This window comes from Caretta caretta, chromosome 6 (assembly GCF_965140235.1).
Source record: "Caretta caretta isolate rCarCar2 chromosome 6, rCarCar1.hap1, whole genome shotgun sequence".
Classification (NCBI taxonomy): Eukaryota; Metazoa; Chordata; order Testudines; family Cheloniidae; genus Caretta; species Caretta caretta.
In genome coordinates this window covers 72178744-72202032 of record NC_134211.1, presented here as the reverse complement: position 1 = coordinate 72202032, position 23289 = coordinate 72178744, and the positions used below count along the sequence as shown (strand labels likewise).

The 23289-nt window shown below is 39.3% G+C and overlaps 1 protein-coding gene across 1 annotated transcript in view; it reads left to right on the top strand.

The window, feature by feature from the left end:
* Nucleotides 1-23289, top strand: part of EIF2AK4 (eukaryotic translation initiation factor 2 alpha kinase 4) — a 74548-nt gene that overhangs the window by 22079 nt on the left and 29180 nt on the right. Inside the window, exons 7-18 of the mRNA XM_048853578.2 lie at nucleotides 10225-10340; nucleotides 11450-11607; nucleotides 13176-13711; nucleotides 14101-14210; nucleotides 14870-15027; nucleotides 15404-15819; nucleotides 16802-16871; nucleotides 18094-18177; nucleotides 20131-20253; nucleotides 20649-20753; nucleotides 21256-21316; nucleotides 22400-22479. Coding sequence (XP_048709535.1) covers nucleotides 10225-10340; nucleotides 11450-11607; nucleotides 13176-13711; nucleotides 14101-14210; nucleotides 14870-15027; nucleotides 15404-15819; nucleotides 16802-16871; nucleotides 18094-18177; nucleotides 20131-20253; nucleotides 20649-20753; nucleotides 21256-21316; nucleotides 22400-22479 — 2017 coding nt within the window. The remainder of the gene's footprint in view (nucleotides 1-10224; nucleotides 10341-11449; nucleotides 11608-13175; nucleotides 13712-14100; nucleotides 14211-14869; nucleotides 15028-15403; nucleotides 15820-16801; nucleotides 16872-18093; nucleotides 18178-20130; nucleotides 20254-20648; nucleotides 20754-21255; nucleotides 21317-22399; nucleotides 22480-23289) is intronic.

The following is a 23289-nucleotide window of genomic DNA, read 5'->3' as shown; positions in this document are numbered from 1 at the left end:
TTAGCAAAAGTAAATGTGTACAATCGTAGTAGCTTCCTTTGGCATCTCCCTTGCTGAATAAAGATTGCTTGTTTGTAGGTTCACCAGCCATAGCAGCAACACTACTTAGCACTACTAAATCTTTAAATTGCTTTACAGACTTACTAATGGGTCAGTGAAAACCTGATGTGGGTCAGGTTTATCTTCTCTTTGCATTTATAGGAAGTGTGTGGACTAAAGCCAAGAACTAAATGCAGCCTTTTTGCTTTGAGCATCCCTACTTCAAAACAAGAACAACAAATTGACATATTTCTGTGGTCCCAAATAGTGCAGATTCTGCTTAGACAGGACCGGCTGTAGGGACCAGCAAAGCAAGCACATGCTTGGGGTGGCACAATTCCAGGGGCGGCATTCCGGCCACCCTTCTTTTTTTTTTTTGCTTTGTCAGTTGCGGTCTCGGAGCTTGGGGCAGCAAAAAACCTAGAGCCGGCCCTGTGCTTAGAATTAATTCTGCATTGCTTTGTCACTGGACATGTGTAATGATTCATAACTACTTGTAGATAGGAATTGATTGACAGATATGAAGTTTTATATGCATCATCAATAGTTGAACGCTTCTTCTGACTTTATAAATGAAAGCCTCTACTCAGTGGTTTCCATTAACTCTATTGTCCTTACTACTTAAGCACTAGTGTGCTTCATGCTATTAGTGTGTGCAGAGAGCATAAGGGAAAACTCACTGAGCATATTATCTCATTTAGATCCCCCAGCATTTCAGCCAGAATGGCTTAGCCATTTCTGAGAATGAGGCTAGAGAAAAATCTGATGCTTTGCCAAAGTTAAAATCTGGTGATCTTTTCTATGAAAACCTCTATTACCCCCATGCTTTGGAGAAGGACATCGAAATTTTTCAGGGAGTGGCCTTTCTCAGGGATGTGTCTATTGCAGGGGTGGGCAAACTACGGACCGGAGGAACACATCCAGCCCTCTATATGTTTTAAAATGGTCCTGAAGCTCCTGCCAGGGAGCAGGGTCCGTGGCTTGCCCTGCTCCAGTGTTCCAGCTGGGGGCTTGCCCAGCTCTGCGCGGCTCCCAGAAGCAATGGCATGCCCCCCTCCAGCTTCTACGCACAGGGGCAGCCAGGGGACTCTGCACGCTGCCCCCACCCCTAGTGCCGCCCCCACAGCTCCCATTGGCTGGGAACCACGGCCAATAAGAACTGCAGGGGCAGCATCTGTGGATGGGGCAGCGCGCTGAGCCGCCAGGTTGTGCCTCTGTGTAGGAGCCAGAGAGGGGACATGCTGCTGCTTCCAGCAGCTGCTTGAGGTAAGCACCACCTGGAGCCTGCACCCCTGACCCAGCCCTGATCCCTCTCCTGCCCTCCTGCATGATCCCAGTCCGGAGCACCTTCCTGCATCCCCAGCCACAGCCCACACCCCCAGCCGGAGCCCTCATCCCCCTGCACCCCAACCCCGTGCCCCAGCCTGGAGTCCCCTCCTGCGCCCTGAACTCCTCATATTAGCTAAATTGGAAAAGATGGGGATCAATATGAAAATTGAAAGGAGGATAAGGAACTGGTTAAAGGGGAGACTACAACGGGTCACACTGAAAGGTGAACTGTCAGGCTGGAAGGAGGTTACTAGTGGAGTTCCTCAGGGACTGGTTTTGGGACCAATCTTATTTAATCTTTTTATTACTGATCTTGGTACAAAAAGCAGGAATGTGCTAATAAAGTTTGTGGATGACACAAAGCTGGGAGGTATTGCCAATACAGAGAAGGATCGGGATATCATACAGGAAGATCTGGATGACCTTGTAAACTGGAGTAATAGTAATAGGATGAAATTTAATAGTGAAAAGTGCAAGGTCATGCATTTAGGATTAATAACAAGAATTTTTGTTATAAACTGGGGATGCATTGCTTGGAAGTAACAGAGGAGGAGAAGGACCTCGGAGTATTGGTTGATCACAGGATGACTGTGAGCCGCCAATGTGATATGGTTGTGAAAAAAGCTAATGCTGTCTTGGGATGCATCAGGCGAGGTATTTCCAGTAGAGATAAGAAGGTTTTAGTACTGTTATACAAGACACTGGTGAGACCTCATCTGGAATATTGTGTGCAATTCTGGTCTCCCATGTTTAATAACAATGAATTCAAACTGGAACAGGTACAGAGAAGGGCTACTAGGATGATCTGAGGAATGGAAAACCGGTCTTATGAAAGGAGACTCAAAAAGCTTGGCTTGTTTAGCCTAACCAAAAGAAGGCTGAGAGGCGATATGATTGCTCTCTATAAATATATCAGAGGGATAAATACCAGGAAGGGAGAAGAATTATTTATGCTCAGTACCAATGTGGACCCAAGAACAAATGGATACAAAACTGGCCATCAGGAAGTTTAGACTTGAAATTAGATGAAGGTGTCTAACCATCAGAGGAATGAAGTTCTGGAACAGCCTTCTAGTGGGGGCAAAAGACATATCTGGCTTCAAGACTAAGTTTGATAAGTTTATGGACGGGATGATATAGATTCATAGATACTAAGGTCAGAAGGGACCATTATGATCATCTAGTCTGACCTCCTGCACAACGCAGGCCACAGAATCTCACCGACCCATTCCTGCAAAAAATCTCTCACCTATGTCTGAGCTATTGAAGTCCTCAAATCGTGGTTTAAAGACTTCGAGGAGCAGAGAATCCTCCAGCAAGTGACCCGTGCCCCATGCTACAGAGGAAGGCGAAAAACTTCCAGGGCCTCTTCAAATCTGCCCTGGAGGAAAATTCGTTCCCGACCCCAAATATGGCGATCAGCTAAACCCTGAGCATATGGGCAAGATTCATCAGCCAGATACCCAGGAAAGAATTTTCTGTAGTAACTCAAATCCCACCCCATCTAACATCCCATCACAGGCCATTGGGCCTATTTACCATGAATATTTAAAGATCAATTAATTACCAAAATCATGTTATCCCTTCATAGCATCTCCTCCATAAACTTATCGAGTTTAATCTTAAAGCCAGATAGGTCTTTTGCCCCCATTGCTTCCCTTGGAAGGCTATTCCAAAACTTCACTCCTCTGATGGTTAGAAACCGTCGTCTAATTTCAAGTCTAAACTTCTCAATGACCAGTTTATATCCATTTGTTCTTGTGTCCACATTGGTACTGAGCTTAAATAATTCCTCTCCCTCTCTGATATTTATCCCTCTGATATATTTATAGAGAGCAATCAAATCTCTCCTCAGCCTCCTTTTAGTTAAGCTAAACAAGCCAAGCTCCTTGAGTCTCCTTTCATAAGACAGGTTTTCCATTCCTCAGATCATCCTAGTAGCCCTTCTCTGTACCTGTTCCAGTTTGAATTCATCCTTCTTAAACATGGGAGACCAGAACTGCACAGAGTATTCCAGGTGAGGTCTCACCAGTGCCTTGTGAGATGGGATAGCCTAATTTTGGCAATTAATTGATCTTCGACTATTAGCGGTAGATATATCCAATGGTCTGTGATGGGATGTTAGATGGGGTGGGATCTGAGTTATTACAGAGAATTCTGCCCTGGGTGTCTGGCTGGTGAGTCTTACCCACGTGCTCAGGGTTTAGCTGATCGCCATATTTCGGGTCGGGAAGGAATTTTCCTCCAGGGCAGGTTGGCAGAGGCCCTGGGGGTTTTTCGACTTCCTCTGCAGCGTGGGGCACGGGTCACTTGCTGGAGGATTCTCTGCACCTTGAAGTCTTTAAACCACGATTTGAAGACTTCAGTAGCTCAGACATAGGTTAGGGGTTTGTTATAGGAGTGGGTGGGTGATATTCTCTGGCCTGCGTTGTGCAGGAGGTCGGACTAGATGATCATAATGATCCCTTCTACCTTAAAGTCTATGATTCTATGATTTCTGGCCCCACCCCGGAGCCCTCACCCTCTCCCGCACCCCCAATTTCATGAGCATTCATGGCCTGGCATACAATTTCCATACCCAAATGTGGCCCTCGGGCATTGTTCCCTCTAAGCTGTGCGCGTGTGCGCACGCACACAGATCTTAAACCCCGCTCACACGACAAAACACCACGCGCACTGTGGCTTTGGTGGCGACTTTTTTTGTTTGTTTGTTTGTTCGTTTTGCTTCGGCTGTGGCACTGAAGAAATTCTTTGCGCACACGGCCTATTAAAAATTAGAGGGAACATTGCCCTCAGGCGAAAAAGTTTGCCCACCCCTGGTCTATTGCCTCCATGAGAAAATCTGCCCAAACTTGGCTAAGTTATAAACCTTTGAAAAATCTCAAGATATATTTTTGATTTTAGGAGCTAAAAATTTCTGAAGGCTCCATCCTCACTAGGCATAAAGCCTCTCACAGCTCCTAGTGCTGTTCAGGCTGTGCATATGCTATCCGCACAGAGCAACTGAGCATGGTCCCTCCATCCCAGCACTACAGGAGCAATGCTGGACCTTCCCTGAAATTGCTGCTCCAGGTCAGGATGGAGCTAGATCCTGGAATTGCAAGTAGGGAGTCTCTCTCCTGTGTTCTCAGTGACCCTGTGCTGTGATCTAGGCAGCGTAGAGGAGGATGTTGTCTGATATGAATGCAGAGGTGACGAGCTGGAGCCAGGAGGGAAAAGGAATAGATTGTGGTAAATGTAGGGAGACTGTGGCTGGAGAAGGGAAGAGAAAGTGGGACTGGGGGGCAGGGGAAGGGGAGTCTGGGACTGGTTGGGCAAGGAGACTGAGACATGGACCAGGAAGTGGAGAGACTGAGACAAGGAGTTGGGAATGCAGTAGAGTGGGAGACTGGGACTGGAAGCCTGTGAGGGGAGGAGGAGGAGACAGATTAGAGCTAGCTGGGCCAGGAAACTGGGATGACGAACCAAGGGTGGGGAAGGGATATGGCAGAAGGGATCAGCTTTGTGGGGAATGGGCAGAAGAGTCTGTTTCCACTAAAACATATGCCCCTCCAGAGCCTGGAGTGGAACTCAGGATTCCTGAATCTCAACATGTCTTTGTTGTCAGCAAATATCTGTAAAACCTATGAGGAAATGGTGTGTCGAGTCTCCCCTCTTGTGCTGCTCCAAGTAGAGGATAACTTCTTAGGGCTATCAGTTACTGCATTAGCTCAAGTGGCAGAGGTGTGTGCACTGGATAGAAAGGGTGTCAACGTGAGGCCACGATTAAATTTGTTTTTTTTCAGTTTGCTTTTTTAAAAACCCAGGAAACCACACAAAGTATGATACGAGAATACTACTATTGCAAAGTCAAGCGCTCAAAAAATTAGAAAATGCTAGTGCAACCTTAATTCATTTCCCTTGTGTGTATATATTACGATACAGTCTTTAATTATGTGGCCACATGCTATTTTTCTGCAGGACCCCTGAGTTCATTCAGTGCACAGGGTGGACCTGCTGTAAGGATGAATTGGGGCTGTGTACTAAAGAAGGCTGTTGTTTGTAGGACCCTGCCTCATTTGTTGCAGAAGTAGGATGGTGTATAGTGAATGAGGCAGGGGAGTGCAGGAAGTGAAAGGATGGTCTCATAGTTAAGGGCAGTTGAGTGCTGCCTTGAAGAATTGGATTATATTTCTACCTTGTCCACAAAGTTCCTCTGTGACTGTCTTGTAGACCTGTTGATCAGTGGATCTAGGTTTAATAAAACAGTTGTGTGTGCTTGCTTTCTTGAGGGTTACATAAAAATTTTATTCATTCTTCCTCCAACTGGGAAAGGACATGTGCAAAGCCCTTTACAGTTTTTTTTTATTTGCTTCACTACCAGTGCATTCCATGTGCATTCTTCCCAGCTTTGGTCTCAGCTCATGAGGTTTAACCATCCCAGTATCTGGATTCTGAATGCCTGCAGCTTTCAGAATTTAAATTGACTGCATAACTGCTCCAGTAAATGGCTTTCATCTGCCTATCCTGACTTCAGGTCATAAATTAGCAGTTCCAGTTCAGAAGCTTCATCCTTACCAGACACACAAGGTACCCATTCTTTCTGAACCACCCACTCGTCACAAATTCAGGAAAATTGTTTTTTTTCTGGCCTGTCCCCTGTGCTGATTGGCCCAGAGCCTTCTTTCCTCACCAAGCATAACCATTCTCTTCCATCCCCTACAATCAAATTAGGGCAATTAATTCCTGTTTCTTCTGGCTAATTGTTGGCATGGCAACTCCAACTAATTTCCAAGTGTCAGCACTCTCTGGAACTAGTTTAATTTCCAAAGAAAGTGAAAAAGAACTAGAACAAGAAAATGGTACAGCATAAGTAGGAATAAAGCCTGTGGCAGGGGAGACAAGGTGAGAGTTTCTCTCATACTCCATTTGTATCACATTTACACATTTAATCATACCATGTGCAGTGCAAGACTTCTATAAAATACAGAATTTTCTTAAAAGTAAAGAGGAAAAAACCTCCTCCAATTTACACAATTCCACAGTGCTTCAGAGTACCCTGTCACAATGATTCTAGGCAAGTCACTTAAACCACACTTTTCCCAAGTGGTCACTGATTGTGTGTTTCTTATTTTCTGGTTGCTGAACTTGATACCCTGGGGTCTCATTTCCCGAAGATCTGAGCACTCAAAGCTACAACTGAAATCAGTAGGATCTGTGCTATGAACATATCAAGTTCTTTATAATACTAAATATTCTGAAAAATCAGGCCCTAGTCATCTGAAATTGGCACCCAAAATTAGTGGATACTTTTGACCTTAATCTCTTTGTGCCACTACCTCACCTCACAGGGGTTTTGTTAAGATAAATTCATGTTTGTGAAGGACTCTAGTTATGGGTGCCATAGAAAAGCCCATGAGAAAAATTATAATTCTGTTTTCGGATCAGGGTTTGAATAGCATGCAGTAAATAAGACCTGGGCTACACGTTGAACAATGAGGATAAAACAAAATATTGAATAGCTGCTCATTAGCTGATATCCATCCATCCCATGCACTGAATGAGGCAGAGGTCCTGTACTAAAAATAGTGCGTGATCATGTAATTAAAGCCTTTATGGTAATACTTAGGCACAAGGAGGCCAAATTAAAGTTGCACACTCAACCTTAATTCTTGAATTTCCAAACTTTTGAGTGCTTGATTGTGCAACCATAAAAATAGATTTAACAGATTTTTGTGTGTAATGCATAATAGTGTAATTGAAGATCAACGTAATGCAGTGAGTAGTACTTAATAATCAGCTTGAGCAAGGCAAGGGAAATGATGAGCAATCACTGTACACCTTGTGGTCAAAGTGCATTTTGACAACAGACTGCATTTTACTTGACCAGTAGATGGAACTTGTTCTGTACTTGAACATATTTGGCCTATATCTCATGAAGGTCAGTTGTAAATACACACACTAGCCTCTACATTTGTCTGAGGTGTAAGTTACAAACTTTAGGTTCTTTTAAGTTTACCACTGTTAATAAATGTCTACACACTACATTTGAACGAGGGAGGAATACCATGGGAAAGAGAGGGTTATGTATTCTTGTTTAAGAAAAAACAAACAAATCTGTGCAGAGGCAATAAATAGGCTGAACAGTTTTGTAGTAATTGTATTCTGTGCTATAAAAAACCCAAATGCATAACTTCCTCCTCCTCCATGGAAAAGCCCAAAGGGGACACGGCCTCCTTGCAGACGGAGCACCACTTAGATCGATCTCTGGTGAGGCCCAAAGGTGATCTGGCTAGATGTTCAGTCCATCCCTAGCAATCTAATTGTGCCATCTGACAGTTTTGGTGCCCACATGGTCACTGGCCAGTAACCTGTCTGAAACCAAAGACCCCTAGATTTCCTATATGTTGTCATAGGATCCAGATTATTTTGCCAATATCTGTGGAGCACTTTGTCAAAAATATTCACTTAAGAAGTGAAGGGAGGTGATGAGTAATGTGCTTAATCTTTGTTTGTGAATAGTGTAATTAATGATAGTCACGTATGGGGAAGAACGATAATCGACCCTTTTTGTAAAAAATAAATAAATCTGAATCTGACCAGGCCATCCATGTTTGCTGTCTGGTTATAAATCTTCAGTGACATTAACTACCTCTTAAGACAAAATGGAAGCACTCACATGATTAATTTCTCTAAATTAAATTAAAAAAGAACTTGCAGCCTCTGATAGTCTTAAAATCCTTTTGAAATGTAGGTGCTTGGATACCATGGTTACTGACAGTATAAATACCTAGCTAGATGATGGAAACTGTGAAAGTCTTGAGTTGGACATCACATTGCCATTGGACAATTTGTCTAGATTAATGACCTGGCAATGTGCTTGCTCATTTTTATGCTGTTGCTCACAACTCAAAAGTGCTTAAATCCCACTGTCAAAAGTGACTCAGGCACTTAGGCGCTTTTGGAGATTTTACCCTTAGCCTCCAGTTATGTGCAGTTTTTGGATACAAATTGTAATTGAAAATTTACCACCTAGTTATTGGTAGTGTTCAAAGAGCTCAGTCTTGCTGTCTGACTGTTGCTGTCCTATGAGTTTGGCTCTTCTTTAAGGTTAGAAGCAAAAGCTGTTGTTTGGCTGGGGAAACTGCCTTGAGGAGATGTTGATATACCACAGTTTCAGGTACTCTGACTGTTCTGTCCTTAATTCTGTGCTGTTCTGAACTCTAGCACTTGATGTGCAGTACGTCCAAGTGACTATTTGAAGTGCTATTCTTGGAAGCCCCATCTATTGAGATGGCTTTCAGTGCACCATCCCGCAAAATAACTGTTGTTTTTTTTCTGCAGCAGTGTGGTTTTCATGGCTGGAAGTGTTATCACTTCTGATTGTTTTAGGTTCCTCATATTTTCCACCAAGAGACATCTCATCAAGGAGCAGCTGTGCAATTTAATCAATTTATTTAAATAATGTAAAGATCATCTAATACAGTGGCACATACAATATATTTCACTTTCTATATTCACATGAACAGTGTGTTTCTTTGTGCAATAGTATTTACTGTACATCTATCAAAGGAATCTTCTTTTATACAACATTTGTGTCATAAATGATTTGGGAGCCTCTCATTAACTTATTTTTTTCCTTCTTTTGCATAACTGAACATTTCAAAAGGCTTCTAGCCTTTGTGCTAACTGTATGTGCTAACATCTTTTTTGCTATCTCTAAGTATCACTGATTGTTATTTGGAAGGGGCTTTCTGTGCTGGTGTTTTTGCTAACAGAATTTTGAAGCTGATTAAACCTGAGCAAGAACTTTAAAATGTAGATAATTTGAATGATTTTGAATGGTGGCTGCCTCATTGTTGAGTGTCCTTTGTGACCTTATACAAACACAGCAATATTTATATTAACTTTGAAAAACACAGAGTGCCAGGTACTTCGAGGCTAGAGGGGAATAATATTACTGTGATTGCTGTTTCAGTATCCACTGGCAAGCAAAGCGTTCTCTATGCAAGAAATAAATTCTTATTTGTGTTTCCAGTAACACTTTATATTGTTTTTAAAATGATTTCATCTTTAATAACTTAATTTTCTTTTCACAACTGGTACTATATACTATTTCGCTTCATGCAGCTCAGACAGTGAAACTAGGTTGGTCTGTTTCATATGGGGGTTCTAACATGTTAGCAGAAAGCCATTGTATTGGGGTTTCCAGTGAAACAGGCAATGCTTAATTAAAAAATAAACCTGTCACTTAATATTTCCTTTAAAAAAACTATTTCTATAAACATTTGGCCCACACCCAGTCCTTTTTTGAACAACATCTAAGTTTTAGGGACTAGACTACTGTGACATCCCTTTAAAAAGAGTGGACTTAAGAGAAAATAGAAGAAATAAGTGGAAACCCCACCTTATATCACATAAAATAATTAATATAAGATGGCATTGAATTTAGCAAAATTAAATCGGTTATTTCTTTCAAATATTTTGAAAGATATAGCAAAATAGAGCTGTGTTCATTTATTGTTTTCAGAACTACAGTATCAATTACAGGTCTATTCAGAGTAGAATTGCCATCAGAGGCTGCAGAAGCATTAAGGCCTTTATTAAGCATGGAAGCATAAGCTTAAGTGCTTTGCTGAATCGGGGCCTAAGTATAGAGACCCAGTGCAATATGTTAACTTATCTGTAAGCTAATCCTGATCTTGCAGTTGGATTTATACAAGTAGATGTTTGCACTTATGCAGTCCCGTTGAAATCAATGGGTATCTCATTGGGAGTAAAGGTCTGCTTCTCTAGATCCATTTACAAGATTGAGACCTGTATCAATTGTATTAGTAATATATTTCCAACTTAATATAACACTGTTCACATTTACAGGCGAGAACGTCAGCATTCTGTATGTAGTAGTGAAGATTCTCCTGGAAATTATGAAATTTTGAACTTCAGTACTGGTGGCACTGGTCAGCTTACTGTTCACAAAGGAAAATGTATAGGTGAGCAAAACAGCAATTGAAGCTTTACTTTTTAAAAACTTGCTTTGCTCACATAAGAGGATCGGGTGGATAGGTGTTTGCCACATGGAGGGAATCATGCTGCAGGGACTTTTAAATGGTGTAAATAGGAGTAAAATGTGGAGGGTGGGATTGGAAGGGGAAGGATGTTGTTCAATGGCTCCGATAGGGATATGGAGAGCCCCTGTCAAGGGTGTGAGGGAGAAATGAGAGGTTTTAATTGAGTGAATATTGTTTATTTGTTTTAGGACTATTTGAAGTGAAGTGTATGTAGATCTGCAAATAAACATTTCCAGGGGAGAAAACATTTCAGTGTGTTTACTGTTATTCTTTACTTGAATAATATACTCAATAAATGGGTTTGGTTTTTATATTTGTAAATAGAAGGCTTGTTAAACATTGCTCCGAAACTTGAAATTTTACAGCTATTAATGAAATACTTAAAACCAATTATAATAGTAGGGCTAGACAATATTAGGATGTCCCCTACCATTGCTAGCTCTGGTACTACAGCATTAATGGGAGAGTTTCACAAAAGCCTCGATGTAGACAAGGCTAGGAGGCTCAGTTAAGCATCTGAGCTTTATAGTGTCTGCTGAATTTAACCATCAAACTTCTTCAGCATTCTCTCTCACTATATCACTTTAATGGATTTGCTGTTGAAAATACTACTTACTTTGAACAAACATAGTTTCATTATTTATTGTACATTTTGAAGCCACATGATCAAACTACTATATAGAGAGTTAAGCATCTGGTCAGAGGAAAAGGATGTTTGGTTACAGAAACCTCAAATTCTTACGTAAAACATATGTCATTTTATATTAATGTAAAGTTTGTTGTACATTTTCCTGTAGTTTGATTTTTTTGTCAGTCATTTGATTTCAATGGAGCTGATATTAAGCAGGCAATTTATATCAAATTCAGTTACAGATTTTGTTTTTATTTTGATTAGGTTTATATTGTAAGATTTAACTGAATTACCTAAAAAGCAAACTTTTTAATGTTTATTCACCGTTTGTAGGACCTCTTTCAGGCCAACTAGAAGTGAAAGAAGTTATGTTCCTCTCTCTCCCTCTCTTTATGTGTAGACAAGGATGAAGAGCTTGGAAAATCAGTCTACAATGCCTTGGAAATATATACTGGCAACTTTGTCTTAGTATATGAATGGGTTCTTCAATGGCAGAAAAAAATGGGAAGATTTCTTACAACTCAAGAAAAGGAAAAAGTTGATAAATGCAAAAAACAGGTAATAAATACACTTTTATTTTCTATTCAGCTTGATTTTTTTTCATGCTTGTGCTTTGGCTGTCAGTTATACTGTGTAACATTGTATAGTGAACTGAGATGCTGGTGATAAGATTGAAAATTCCAATGTTTGAAAAGTTTGCATCATTCACTTAAAGACGTTGATTTATTCAGAGGTCATAGGCAAATTTTGTATAATACATAAGTAAAATCTATTAATACAATATTAAGGAAAAATCTAGAGGAGGGGAAAATCGAGCTTCTCTGGCACAGCCATATGGCAGAGGAAAATGTTGTCTTTGGTACCTTGCTGTGAAGTCCTCAATGAACACTAGGATAGGGCTCTCAATCTGAAAATTTTAAAATACGAATGTGCTGCTGTGCGTGCACAGTAGAACATAGTTAAGTCTTTTGGCTTGAAGGGGAAAATTCTGCTCTGATTTGAAACCCTTGCAAATCAAATATTGGGCTGAGACCCAATAATACGACATTTCAGCTCAAAAGGGGATTTTTTTATAAAGGGTGAGCAAGTGGAAACAGATTTATTACAGAAGTGCTATTGCAACTTAAAATACAATATTTGGGACTGTGAACTTAATACATAGCACTCCCTTGTGGAAACAAGGTATACAAACAGAGATGTGGGGCACAAAGAAGTGTGAGTGAATTTTGGGAATCTGTTTGTACATAAAAGGATATAACTTAATCGGTAGTAGATAATAACTTTTATTATCTAGCGTCATACAGCTGACACCCTATTATTGAGTTAAGGGCATGTCCATCAACCCCATTTCAGAATAAGTTAGGTTTGAATAAACAATTCTCCACAGAGGAGGGGCAGAACAGAGGTGCTTGAGTAAGGGAGCCTAAGAGCCACGAAAAGGAGCTGGAGCAAACTTACCACTCCCAGAAACACTACAGAAGCAGAATTTCAGGGTTATGCATTCCTTTAATCTTTCCAGTAGTCACATCCTGTGTATTCAGTATCATTACACTGAGTAAGTTGGTCAGCAATTCTGAAATGTGTGCTTTAAATCAGTTCCCATCAGGACACATTTCTACAGCCTGCTGGCCATCTCCTTTTAATATAAGAAGTTATCTGGGCATCTCCCAGGGCCTTTGTATTATTTGAGTTACTCTGTGTTAGACTGATTTAAAAATTACTAATGAATCATCTCAAAAGGCACCAGGATGGTTTTTTTACAGGTAGCACCCAAATATCTGGATGTTGGTTGAAACTTGAGCTAAACCCTTGACTGTGTAAGATTTTAAGTTGGTGCTGTTGAGAGAATAGCCTTTGGTGTTTCAATGCTTCCTTTTCCATCTAAATTTAGAAGCCAGGAAGTGCAGAAGCATGAGAACGCAAAACAGCTCTTACCTAAATTATCCAAATTTTTTCAAAGCTCAAAAAAATTGATTTAGGTCTTGGTATGAAGTTTAGGTCTTCTCTTGCTCATACAAGTTCACTTGTCCTTATTAAAATGTACTTTTTCAATACCACTTTCATGAAATGTGAGATCAATTACTGTATTTTGTTAATGCATGTTATATTTTGTTTCTCTTAAACAGATTCAGGGTGCAGAAACAGAGTTCAGCTCACTGATGAAGCTAAATCACCCAAACATAGTACGTTACATGTCCATGATCCTTAAAGAGCAAGATGATTCAATTGTGGTAGATATTTTAGTGGAGCATATTAATGGATCTAACCTTTCTACATACCTGAGCAAAGAGGTCCCGATTCCCATTGATCAGCTGCGCCACTATGCAACCCAACTTTTGTCTGCTCTTGACTACTTGCACAGTAATTCAGTGGTGCACAAAGTCCTGTGTGCTTCCAGTATCCTGGTAGATACTGAAGGAAATGTCAAAGTGACAGACTACAGCATTTCAAAGCGCCTAGCTGATATCTGTAAGGAGGATGTTTTTGAGCAAACGAAAGTTCGATTTAGTGAAGACGCGCTGCCTAACAAGCCTGGAAAAAAAGGGGATGTATGGCGTCTGGGCCTGCTACTGCTTTCTCTCAGCCAGGGACACGTAACCAGGGAATATCCGGTCACTATTCCTAATGACTTACCTGCTGACTTTGAAGATTTTCTGAAAAAGTATGTGCCCACCATTTTCTTTCTTTCCTCTGCCGTCTTATTTTTTTTTCCTTTTCTAACTTCTAAAAGAGAGTTTTCTGGAACAGGTTTTCAACAGTATAACCAAATCCATCTTTCTTACTAGTAATAATTCTACAGAAGAATGATGGTCCAGTGCTTTGGGCATTAGCCTGGGACTCTGGAGATGTGGATTCAGTTCCGTGTGCCACCCCAGCCTTCCTGTGTGACCTTGGGCAAATCACTTAGTCTCTTTGTGCCTCTATTCTCTATCTGTAAAACGGTGGTAATTGTATTTCCTTTCCTGTTTCTAAAATGTAGGGAAGCTCTCTGGTAGTTTAGAGCCCATATATAGTTTTGTGAAAAAAGGTTTGTTTCTGGTTGGTTTCTAGATGTGTTTGCTTGGAAGATAAGGAAAGATGGAGTCCTCAGCAGTTGTTACAACACAGTTTTATAAACCCTCCGCAAATGAAAATACCTGTAGTGGAAGAAAATCCAGATGGTAAAGAATTCAGTCTCTTCTGCTATACCCTGGCATTAAGTAATTAATGATGGGAAGGTAAACACAAATGCATATATAAAATTAGGTGCATGCAGGTAGCTTGAGCTGTAGGAATATCAAGAACCTGTGTTTATTTGTATACAATATTTTAAAAGATAAAGACCACAGTATCTTTGTTTTGTGGTTACTTGGTGTGAACTGGCTCAGTTTGTACCCCACCTTCAACAGAACACACTGACCCTGAGTTAGTGTCCAGTCCAGCCCCCTTCCTGGAGTCTGGCTTTACTGGTAATTCAGAAACAATAACAATGTAAAACCTTAGCCTAAACTTTCTCCTGAGCAAGGTTGTTCCTAGGATTTCCCTCCTCTGGCTCAAAGACACTTTTTTCCAAACCCTTTCTGTTATTGTTGGAGCTAATTTTGCTTATCTAGCGGCATGATTCATTAGTAATTACCCTGAACTTTAATGCAGGGTTTTAGTAGCTGAGCCTAGGATAACCCAACAGAAAAGCCCTACATTCCAGGTCTTAATCTGCCATCCTGTCATACTTGATCATGGTTCTTTAAAGTATGTGTCATTATTTCTTCTGATGATTGGTTAACATTGCATTGCTTTTTTCCACACTCTGTACTATGGTCAACTGTTACTTTTGTTTCAGATTCAGCAGGAATAGATTACATTGAGACTGTTATCGCCAGCAGTCCCGTACCTAGTGCTACATTCTTCACAGAAACACAGAGGCAATTTTCACGTTACTACAATGAGTTTGAAGAGTTACAGCTACTTGGCAAAGGGGCTTTTGGAGCAGTCATCAAGGTTCAGTATGGAAAGTCATTCCCCTTCGTTTTATAGAACCATTTTTGTGTATGCATTTTTTCCATGAAATGTATATTAAATGTTATGTGTATTTTATTTTTGAAGTATGTGGAACTCTCATGAGAATTGGTATCCTTACTGATAGCCCTAAGTAGAGGCCAATAATTGAATAGGCCTAACTACACTTTTGCTCTAATCCTTAGGGTCAGGGTAGAGGTATACTGGTGAGGCAGTGTGGGGAGGCTTACACTGCGGTTGCATTTGTTTCACAGATAAATGGGGGACTTCTTCAGTGCTGTCACTCTGTCACCTTTCAGGAGCTCCAACTGTGAAGGAACTAACAGTCCTGTAAGGTTAGATTTATTTTAATTCGCAGGTACAAAACAAACTTGATGGCTGCTACTATGCTGTGAAACGTATTCACATAAATCCTGCCAGCAAGCAGTTCCGGAGAATTAAAGGCGAAGTAACATTGCTTTCTCGTCTGAATCATGAGAATATTGTGAGGTATTACAATGCTTGGATAGAAAGACATGAAAAGCCCCCTCCCAGTACCTCAACATCAGAAACTACAGAAGGGAAAAAAGCATCTGCTAAGTTAGATCTGAATGGGAAGAATGAAGAAGAATCAACAGATGATGTGGAAGCCAATGCCCCTCCCCCTGTTTTGACAAGTTCAGTTGAGTGGAGCACCTCTTGTGAGAGATCTTCTAGCACCAAATTTAGTGGAGCTGATCAGGAGTCCAGTGATGAAGATGATGATGGTGGAGGAGTGTTTTCACAGTCATTCTTGTAAGTAGGCTTTAGCATTAGGAAGAAAATTGTCAAGTCCAAATTCTGATCTCCCTTTTACATCCCAAATCTGTCTGGCAAATAACATTTATCCATAATGTTGTGCTATTCCAAATGAACATTTTAATATTTTGCATAATACTTTATTTGGCAGCTAAATAGCCGCGATGAGCAAAATTTACAATAGATCAGTGACAGCTTGCATTGGGGGAGGGTGGAAAGTTCAGCCTTAAGCGTTTTTATAAATGGGGTTATTTTGGGAGATAAGATTGCTCAGTCCTGCTCTAGTGCACATTTTTTCCTCTACCGGACAAAAGCCTGATATGCTGTCCAGGAGAAATCATTAGCAGTGCTACCAGCATAAGACACTGGAAGACAAAAGCAAAGGGAGAATCAAGTGCTTAATCCTGCAAGCATGAATGAGAGTAAAGTCACTCGCGTGAGTAGTCCCCTTGATGCATTTGCAGGATCAGGCCATATGATAGTTTTATCCTGTATCAAAGACAATGCTACTTGTTGGGCACAGACAAAAAGCAGTGGCTCCAGAAAAGTCAAATCCGATGCCAGGAAAGTAGCAGGACAAATAAGAGACTGAGAGTAAGATAAAATCATCTGACCTCAAGTAAGAAAAGTAGCTGGGGTGTGTTCCTCCACTATATTTTTTGTCAGTGATGGGACATGATTTTCTGGGGACACATTTCTGAAATATAAATAAAATCTGCCTAAGAGGAGCAGAAATAAAATATATGGTTGGAAATGCTTGTCTCCCTTGTAGTAACTTGGAGATATGATGATCTGTCAATAAATATTTTTGCTGCATTTAACTGCACAGTTTGGGTGCAGTTTTTTGTCATGAATGTAATCTCTCTCCACTCTAAACTCAGAATTTCTATGTTTAGATAAATAACATACTAATATCCTTGCAAAAGGGATGGTAAATGTATTAATTACAAATACAACTTTTTTCTTTTTTCCTAAACAGACCAGCTGCAGATTCTGACAGCGATATAATTTTTGATAATGAGGATGAAAACAGTAAAAGTCCTACTCTGGTAAATATAAAATTACTAAGTACTGGAAGAACAAAGGGGATAAAGTAACATTTGGAGGTAGGAATATATATTTACAAACCGCAGATCAATCATAAAGATCAGTCTGGCTCTTCGATATATAGGGACACCTTTTGGAGATCTTCCCTGAAAGCATACACTACACGCAACCAAAGTGTATTGTAGCAATAATAAAATAAAGAGAAAATGGCCTCTTGCTTATTGATGGAAACTGGGAATCAGGACTCCTATTTTCATTGAGTTAAGTGAGATTACTCCTTTGTAAACTCATGAGCATGGACTTGCAAGTTCAGAGTTTTAGTATTCACATAATTTTAGTAGCTGATCTCTGGCTGCCAAAATTAAAAATGAATGCTTTATATCATTTGAAAGCTGGGATGCTGAGCTGCTTTTAGATGGTATAAATCAAAGATTTTTTTATGATAGTTCTAGTAGTTCTTAATTTAACAATTGAAATGGGGGAAAAGAGGATATTAATCAGAATAATGTGGGGGGGGGGTTGTTTTTTTTTTTTTTTAAGGTCCAACCCCTCACCACTTGCATGAAATCATTACAGCATATCACTGGAGTGTCACTAAAAAGCTGATGTTCCCAGTTATTTTGTAGCAGACAGCATATGTCTCTAGTTCTAATGGTTGACAAGATATATGACCTTAAATCTATCACTCTTTCCTCCTTCTGTTTGTGCTCTTTTGGCACTGTGGACATCTTGTATCAATATAGCTTTCAGTCTCTAACTTTGATATGGTTAAAAAAACAGACTCCAGTGCAATGCATTTTGGTCACTAAAGTATAGACTTTTGGTTGGATTTTTTTAATATATTTATTAGTTTTATGTTATAGTTCACTGAACTGTATAGTAACATTATACTTTTCTAAGTATATTATCCATGCTTATTTTCCACAAATAATTTTTTTACAAGATAAGGTAGTTTGAGGTTCAGATTAAATAGAGATATTCCACTGTGTACCCTTTCTCTATTACTTGGTAATAATAAGAATATTCATTAATATTTTGAAAATGAAGCAGTGTTAATGGATAGATAACGTACGACACTTCTTCCTGTCTTACTATGCTCAAAATTCAGCTACAGAAAGTCACAATGCAAGAATGTATTTTGGCCATCCGAAAATGATTTGATGATTAAGGAACTGGACCACTCTGTGTTAGCTTAACTGTTTTTTGTTTGTTTCTGTGGTATAGGATGAAGAATGCCATCAAAAGAATAGTCACAGTAAAGAAGACTGCACTTCAGTGGTTCAGACAGTACACTGTCTGTTCATTCAGGTTAGACAGCTGGTGTGGGTGGTATTTGGTTATGGAGAATAGCAAGGTTATTAGATAAACCATACACTGTGTAAACACAAATTAATTGCTTTCTCTGTGTAGCTGCACAAGTAACCAAGCAGAATCAGATTGCTGAAATGAAACTCTGAAGATTAATGTTTCTTTAGTATATAAAACTAGGATGTTTTTTAAAAAGGTTTGGCCAATGAACGTATGTATTCTTATTATGGAAAAAAGAATGTGAAATACAACGAACCAGTTGACATAAATATAATATGTTGACTTTTTAAAGTCTTTGTCTACACTGAAAGGAGCCAACTGAAGTCTGTGGTCATTGGAACTGGAAAGCCCTGCCTATGTAGCACTTAATAATCAAAGAGCGGGAACAATTTCCACCACTAGTCAGTGTGACATCACTTTTGCTTGCCATCTTCACTAGTAGTGATTTGCCCTGCCCTGATTGATGGGAAAGGGATACATGGGGCATATGCTGGGAAGAAAGATGACCCCTCATGAAGTAGAGCTGAACACTCCCACTTGAAGTTGTTGCTGTTATCTGTGATGAGATGAGAGTGGGGACAACCCCTTGCCACATACTTAAGAGTGGTACAAAAGAAGCTTAATTCTTGGATGCCTGGGACAACTCTGCCTCCTTATTTTTAAAGAATGATGATCAACTTTTAGCAGGATTTTTAAAAAGCAGCCTCATCACAAGCAATTGCTTACATTGAAAAATATTAGGAAAGCATCTGATATATTTTTTAGCTTCTTGTCATGTGATTTAGTAGATGAGAACAAGGAGCAATAGAATCATGGAACCAGTCAGCTCTACAAGGACCACAGTTAAGGAATCACTAGGTTAAGGGGCTTTACAAAGCAGTAAGTTAGTCACTGTAGTACCAGTATCTATGCCAGCAAACAAAACAGCCATTGGACGTTCAGCAGTGTCTTGCCCACCACCTTGAACATTAGATCAGTTAAATGGAGGGAATGTTAACCAGGGCATGAGGGTTATCCCCTAGTTTTTGGAAGGATGGAAAGCATTTGGGAATATTTAATTTCTAATTAGGCTGACAAAAAGGGTCTCTGTTTAATGTCTAATCACAATATCCCCCTTTGTACCACAACTGCTGTATGGATTAACTTGGATCCCAGTATGGGATTGGAACATACTATGTTCACTTTCACTTCCAAAGATGAAAATCAGATTTCATAAATGTGAACTGTTAAGTGTTCTCTTCAAAGCTACCGCATTATGTGCTTAGTTAATTAAGAAAATGTAATAATTAGAAAACTATTATACAGTTATAATAGTAAATCCAAAAACTGAGTTTTTTGAAAGTGCTAAAAGCCTCATGCTTCAGTGCGTAAGACAATCTGTAGTTGTTAAGGGTTAGGAGGAGATTTCCCTGAGAGGCAGATTATCCTACTTCCACCTTTCTCTAGGCATCTGATGCTGGCCACTGTTGAAGGCAGGATACTGTACTAGATGGACTTCTGGTCTTCTCTGGTATGGCAGTTCCTGCATGTATTTACATAGATATACACTATTTTAATACAAGCAATTAAAGACCTAAGCAAAATCAACCCAGAAATATTTTAAAAGCCAATTTTAAACTAGCATTTTTTCTAGACTAGAGTTCCACTGGATTTTTTTTTTCTTTTAAATTAAAGGTCAGGGAGGGATTGGTTTTTAAGTTTCTGTTAGTACAGGAATGAATATTATGTGATAATATCCATAGATGACAATACAGTTGTTTTCTAGTAGAAATACTTCTCACAGAAAATTCCAGATTGTTGGACTACACAGTTATGGAGATATGGTGTTTACAAGTTGCTCTTGACCATTTTTGGTTGTAGTACAGAGCTGAGTATTAACATATTGACAGAGGAAATCTTCTGACAATTTTTTTTATTAACTACAACCATCTCTCTCTTTCCTTGTGTCTGAAGATGGAGTATTGTGAAAAGAGCACATTACGGGACACTATTGATCAGGGATTGTATGAAGATACTAGTCGGCTTTGGAGACTTTTCCGAGAGATTTTGGATGGATTAGCTTACATCCATGAGAAGGTTAGTGAATGTTACAGTATCTACACTTGTTAGCAACTGTCAGATCTATACAATGATTTTTCTTGTTTCACGCCCGTTTTTATAAGGTTCTGGAATAGTGTATCATAAATCTGCACTGGTGTTTTTAAATTGTTCTAGATGTGTTTTTTTATTACCACAATTTAGTTAGTTTTAAAATACTTTATTGGGTATATATTGTCACTTAAAATTATTTTTAGCTGTTGGGCTACCCCCTTCAAATATTTTCCCATTATCAATCACTGGTGAATTAGTGGAATGGGTTGGTACTGTATACAGAACCAAAAAGGGGGTCCCTTTCTGATACTGTTTTATAGCCTGGAAGGAATTTTTCTCTCAACCCCTCTGATTCAAACATTTTTTTACTATGTTAACAGGGAATGATTCACAGAGATTTGAAGCCTGTGAACATTTTTTTAGATTTTGATGATCATGTGAAGATTGGTGATTTTGGTTTAGCTACAGATCACCCAGCATATGCAGTAAGTATTACGTAAAATTAAGCTTGGTAACACATCATCTAGGCCATTATAGAAAGTGAATGAAATAATTTAAATTTGGTATGGGAGTAACATATAAAAGAAAAATGTCAATAAAACCTAACGTTGTTCAGCAGATTTAAATGTGCAGTCCATAATTCCTTTATCATTTTCACTATTGCATATTCTAGTGTAGGACTATAAATTGTATAAAACATTTTCTGTGTTTACACATACATATGCCAAAGGGTTAAATGCATTTCACACTCATTAATTGATTAAAGTGTTGTCTAGAATTGTGGTATTTGATCTTTAGAAGTTTAAGCCAAAAATTTAAACTTGGGTGCCAAAAGTTAGACTTGTATTTAGATTTGTGAATAGAGGCTAATAAACGGTGAAAATGCTTTATTCTGAAGAAGTCTTTTCAGTTAAGTCACTACATTCATTGCAATCATGAAAATTATAAAATATCTGACCTTTGTGTGTGTTTACTTTTCTGTTTCAGGCGGACACTAAACAAGGAGAAGATCATTCAGGAAACCATCTGGCCAAGTCTGACACTTCAGGTAAGTGCAAAAAATATTGTTTACTCTAACTGGTGCCAAGAAAAATCATACATCCAACAGTCTTGCTTTCTATACCCAAATGGAGTGAAATCCGCCCCTCTCCTATGCAAAGCAAAAGGCCCCTTCTATATTCAAATTTTATTTATTTATTTTATTTTGAACCACAAAAAGCCCTTGGGGGGGGAGGGTGTGTGTATATAAGTTTCCAAATCATCTGGCTTTGGGCAGGGATGTCTGCCTCTACTCCATGCTATGAGCTGGAATAGCAGCTGTTGTCGTTCCATATCCTCTTTGCCAGGAGGTCATTGCCACTTGAGCTACATAAAAGTGAATTCACTCTCTCTCTCAGTCTAACTCTATAGGTAAGGGCAGATCCCATCTCTGATCTGCATGGGTTGCAGAGATTCCTGTGTGGACACTCTGCTTGTACTTTCTCCGATCCTTCCCCACCCATGCAGGACTTTTGCAAGACTTCAGTGGTACAAACCTTCACAGAGTGTGTGTATGTGTTTGCGGGGACTCTTTATACATTCTCATTTGATCTATCTTGCAAATATGTTGAGGATGAATATAATGGTAGTTTAATTTGGTTGTGACTCTAGTCTTAGTATTAACATACTGTGTCACAGTATCATAATGAATTTATGTGAGCATTAGCTTTCGTGAGCTACAGCTCACTTCATCGGATGCATTCCACTGAACGCATCTGATGAAGTGAGCTGTAGCTCACGAAAGCTTATGCTCAAATAAATTTGTTAGTCTCTAAAGTGCCACAAGTACTCCTTTTCTTTTTGTGAATACAGACTAACACGGCTGCTACTCTGAAAAGTATCATAATGGAATCCTATAAAGACAGGGTGATTAGCATACAAGAAGGAGACATGTCCAAGTTGTGCCTGTTTTGTCTGTAAATATGTAGGATATTTCACTCTTCAACTTTCACAAAGACTGAATTCCTATTTAAAGAAGAGGTGTGGTTTTTTTGTTTTTGTTTTTTTTTTAAAGCTGCATTTTCTTAACCATTAGATGCTGTAGTCCACTAGCAGGCTCTGTGAAACTAGTAACTCTTTTATATCCATACAGATAATTTGACAGGTATGGTTGGCACTGCACTATATGTGAGCCCTGAGGTCCAAGGAAATACTAAATCTTCATATAATCAGGTAATATTAATAGGACTTAATACCAGGGCATTTTGAGAGAATAGCAGTAGAGGCTTCTATTTTGAGTTGCATAATATATGATCTTCACCTGTTGTAAGTAAGATCTGACCATCCATAGACTGTCCAGTGATTTAACTGTAAAGGTTTAAAATGCCACAGGTCCTTACATGTACAGTAATTTTTTAAAATGTGCACAGTACCCATTTGTAATGTGATTATTTGGGTAACTTCATTATATTAATACAATCAAGACATTAGTCAAAGTTAGGGACACTTCAAAAACATTAATCTCTTTAGAAGTAAGATTTGTTGTCGCTTGTTTGTTGACTACAGAAATATCTATTTTGTCTTGCTAAATTTGCTTGGTGCAGCTTATTAAAGTTTGTCATTCAAAAAGATTGCATTATTTCATCATATCTTTTCTGCAAAATTCACAGTTAACAGAATTTCAGTTAATTTCTGTTTTCACTCAAGTTACTGCAGAGAATCATAGAATTGTAGGATTGGAAAGGCCCTTAAGGGGTCAGTAAATCCAGTCCCTTGCACTCATACCGGGACTAAGTATTATCTAGACCATCCCTGACAGGTGTTTGTCTAACCTGCTCATAAAAATATCCAGTGATGGAGATTCCACAACCGCCCTGGCCAATTTATTACAGTGCTTAACCACCCTGACAGTTAGCAAGTTTTTCCTAATGTCCAATCTAAATCACCGTTGCTGCAATTTAAGCCAATTGCTTCTTGTTCTATCTTCAGAGGTTAAGGAGAATAATTTTTTCTCTCCTCCTTGTAATACCCTTTTGTGTACTT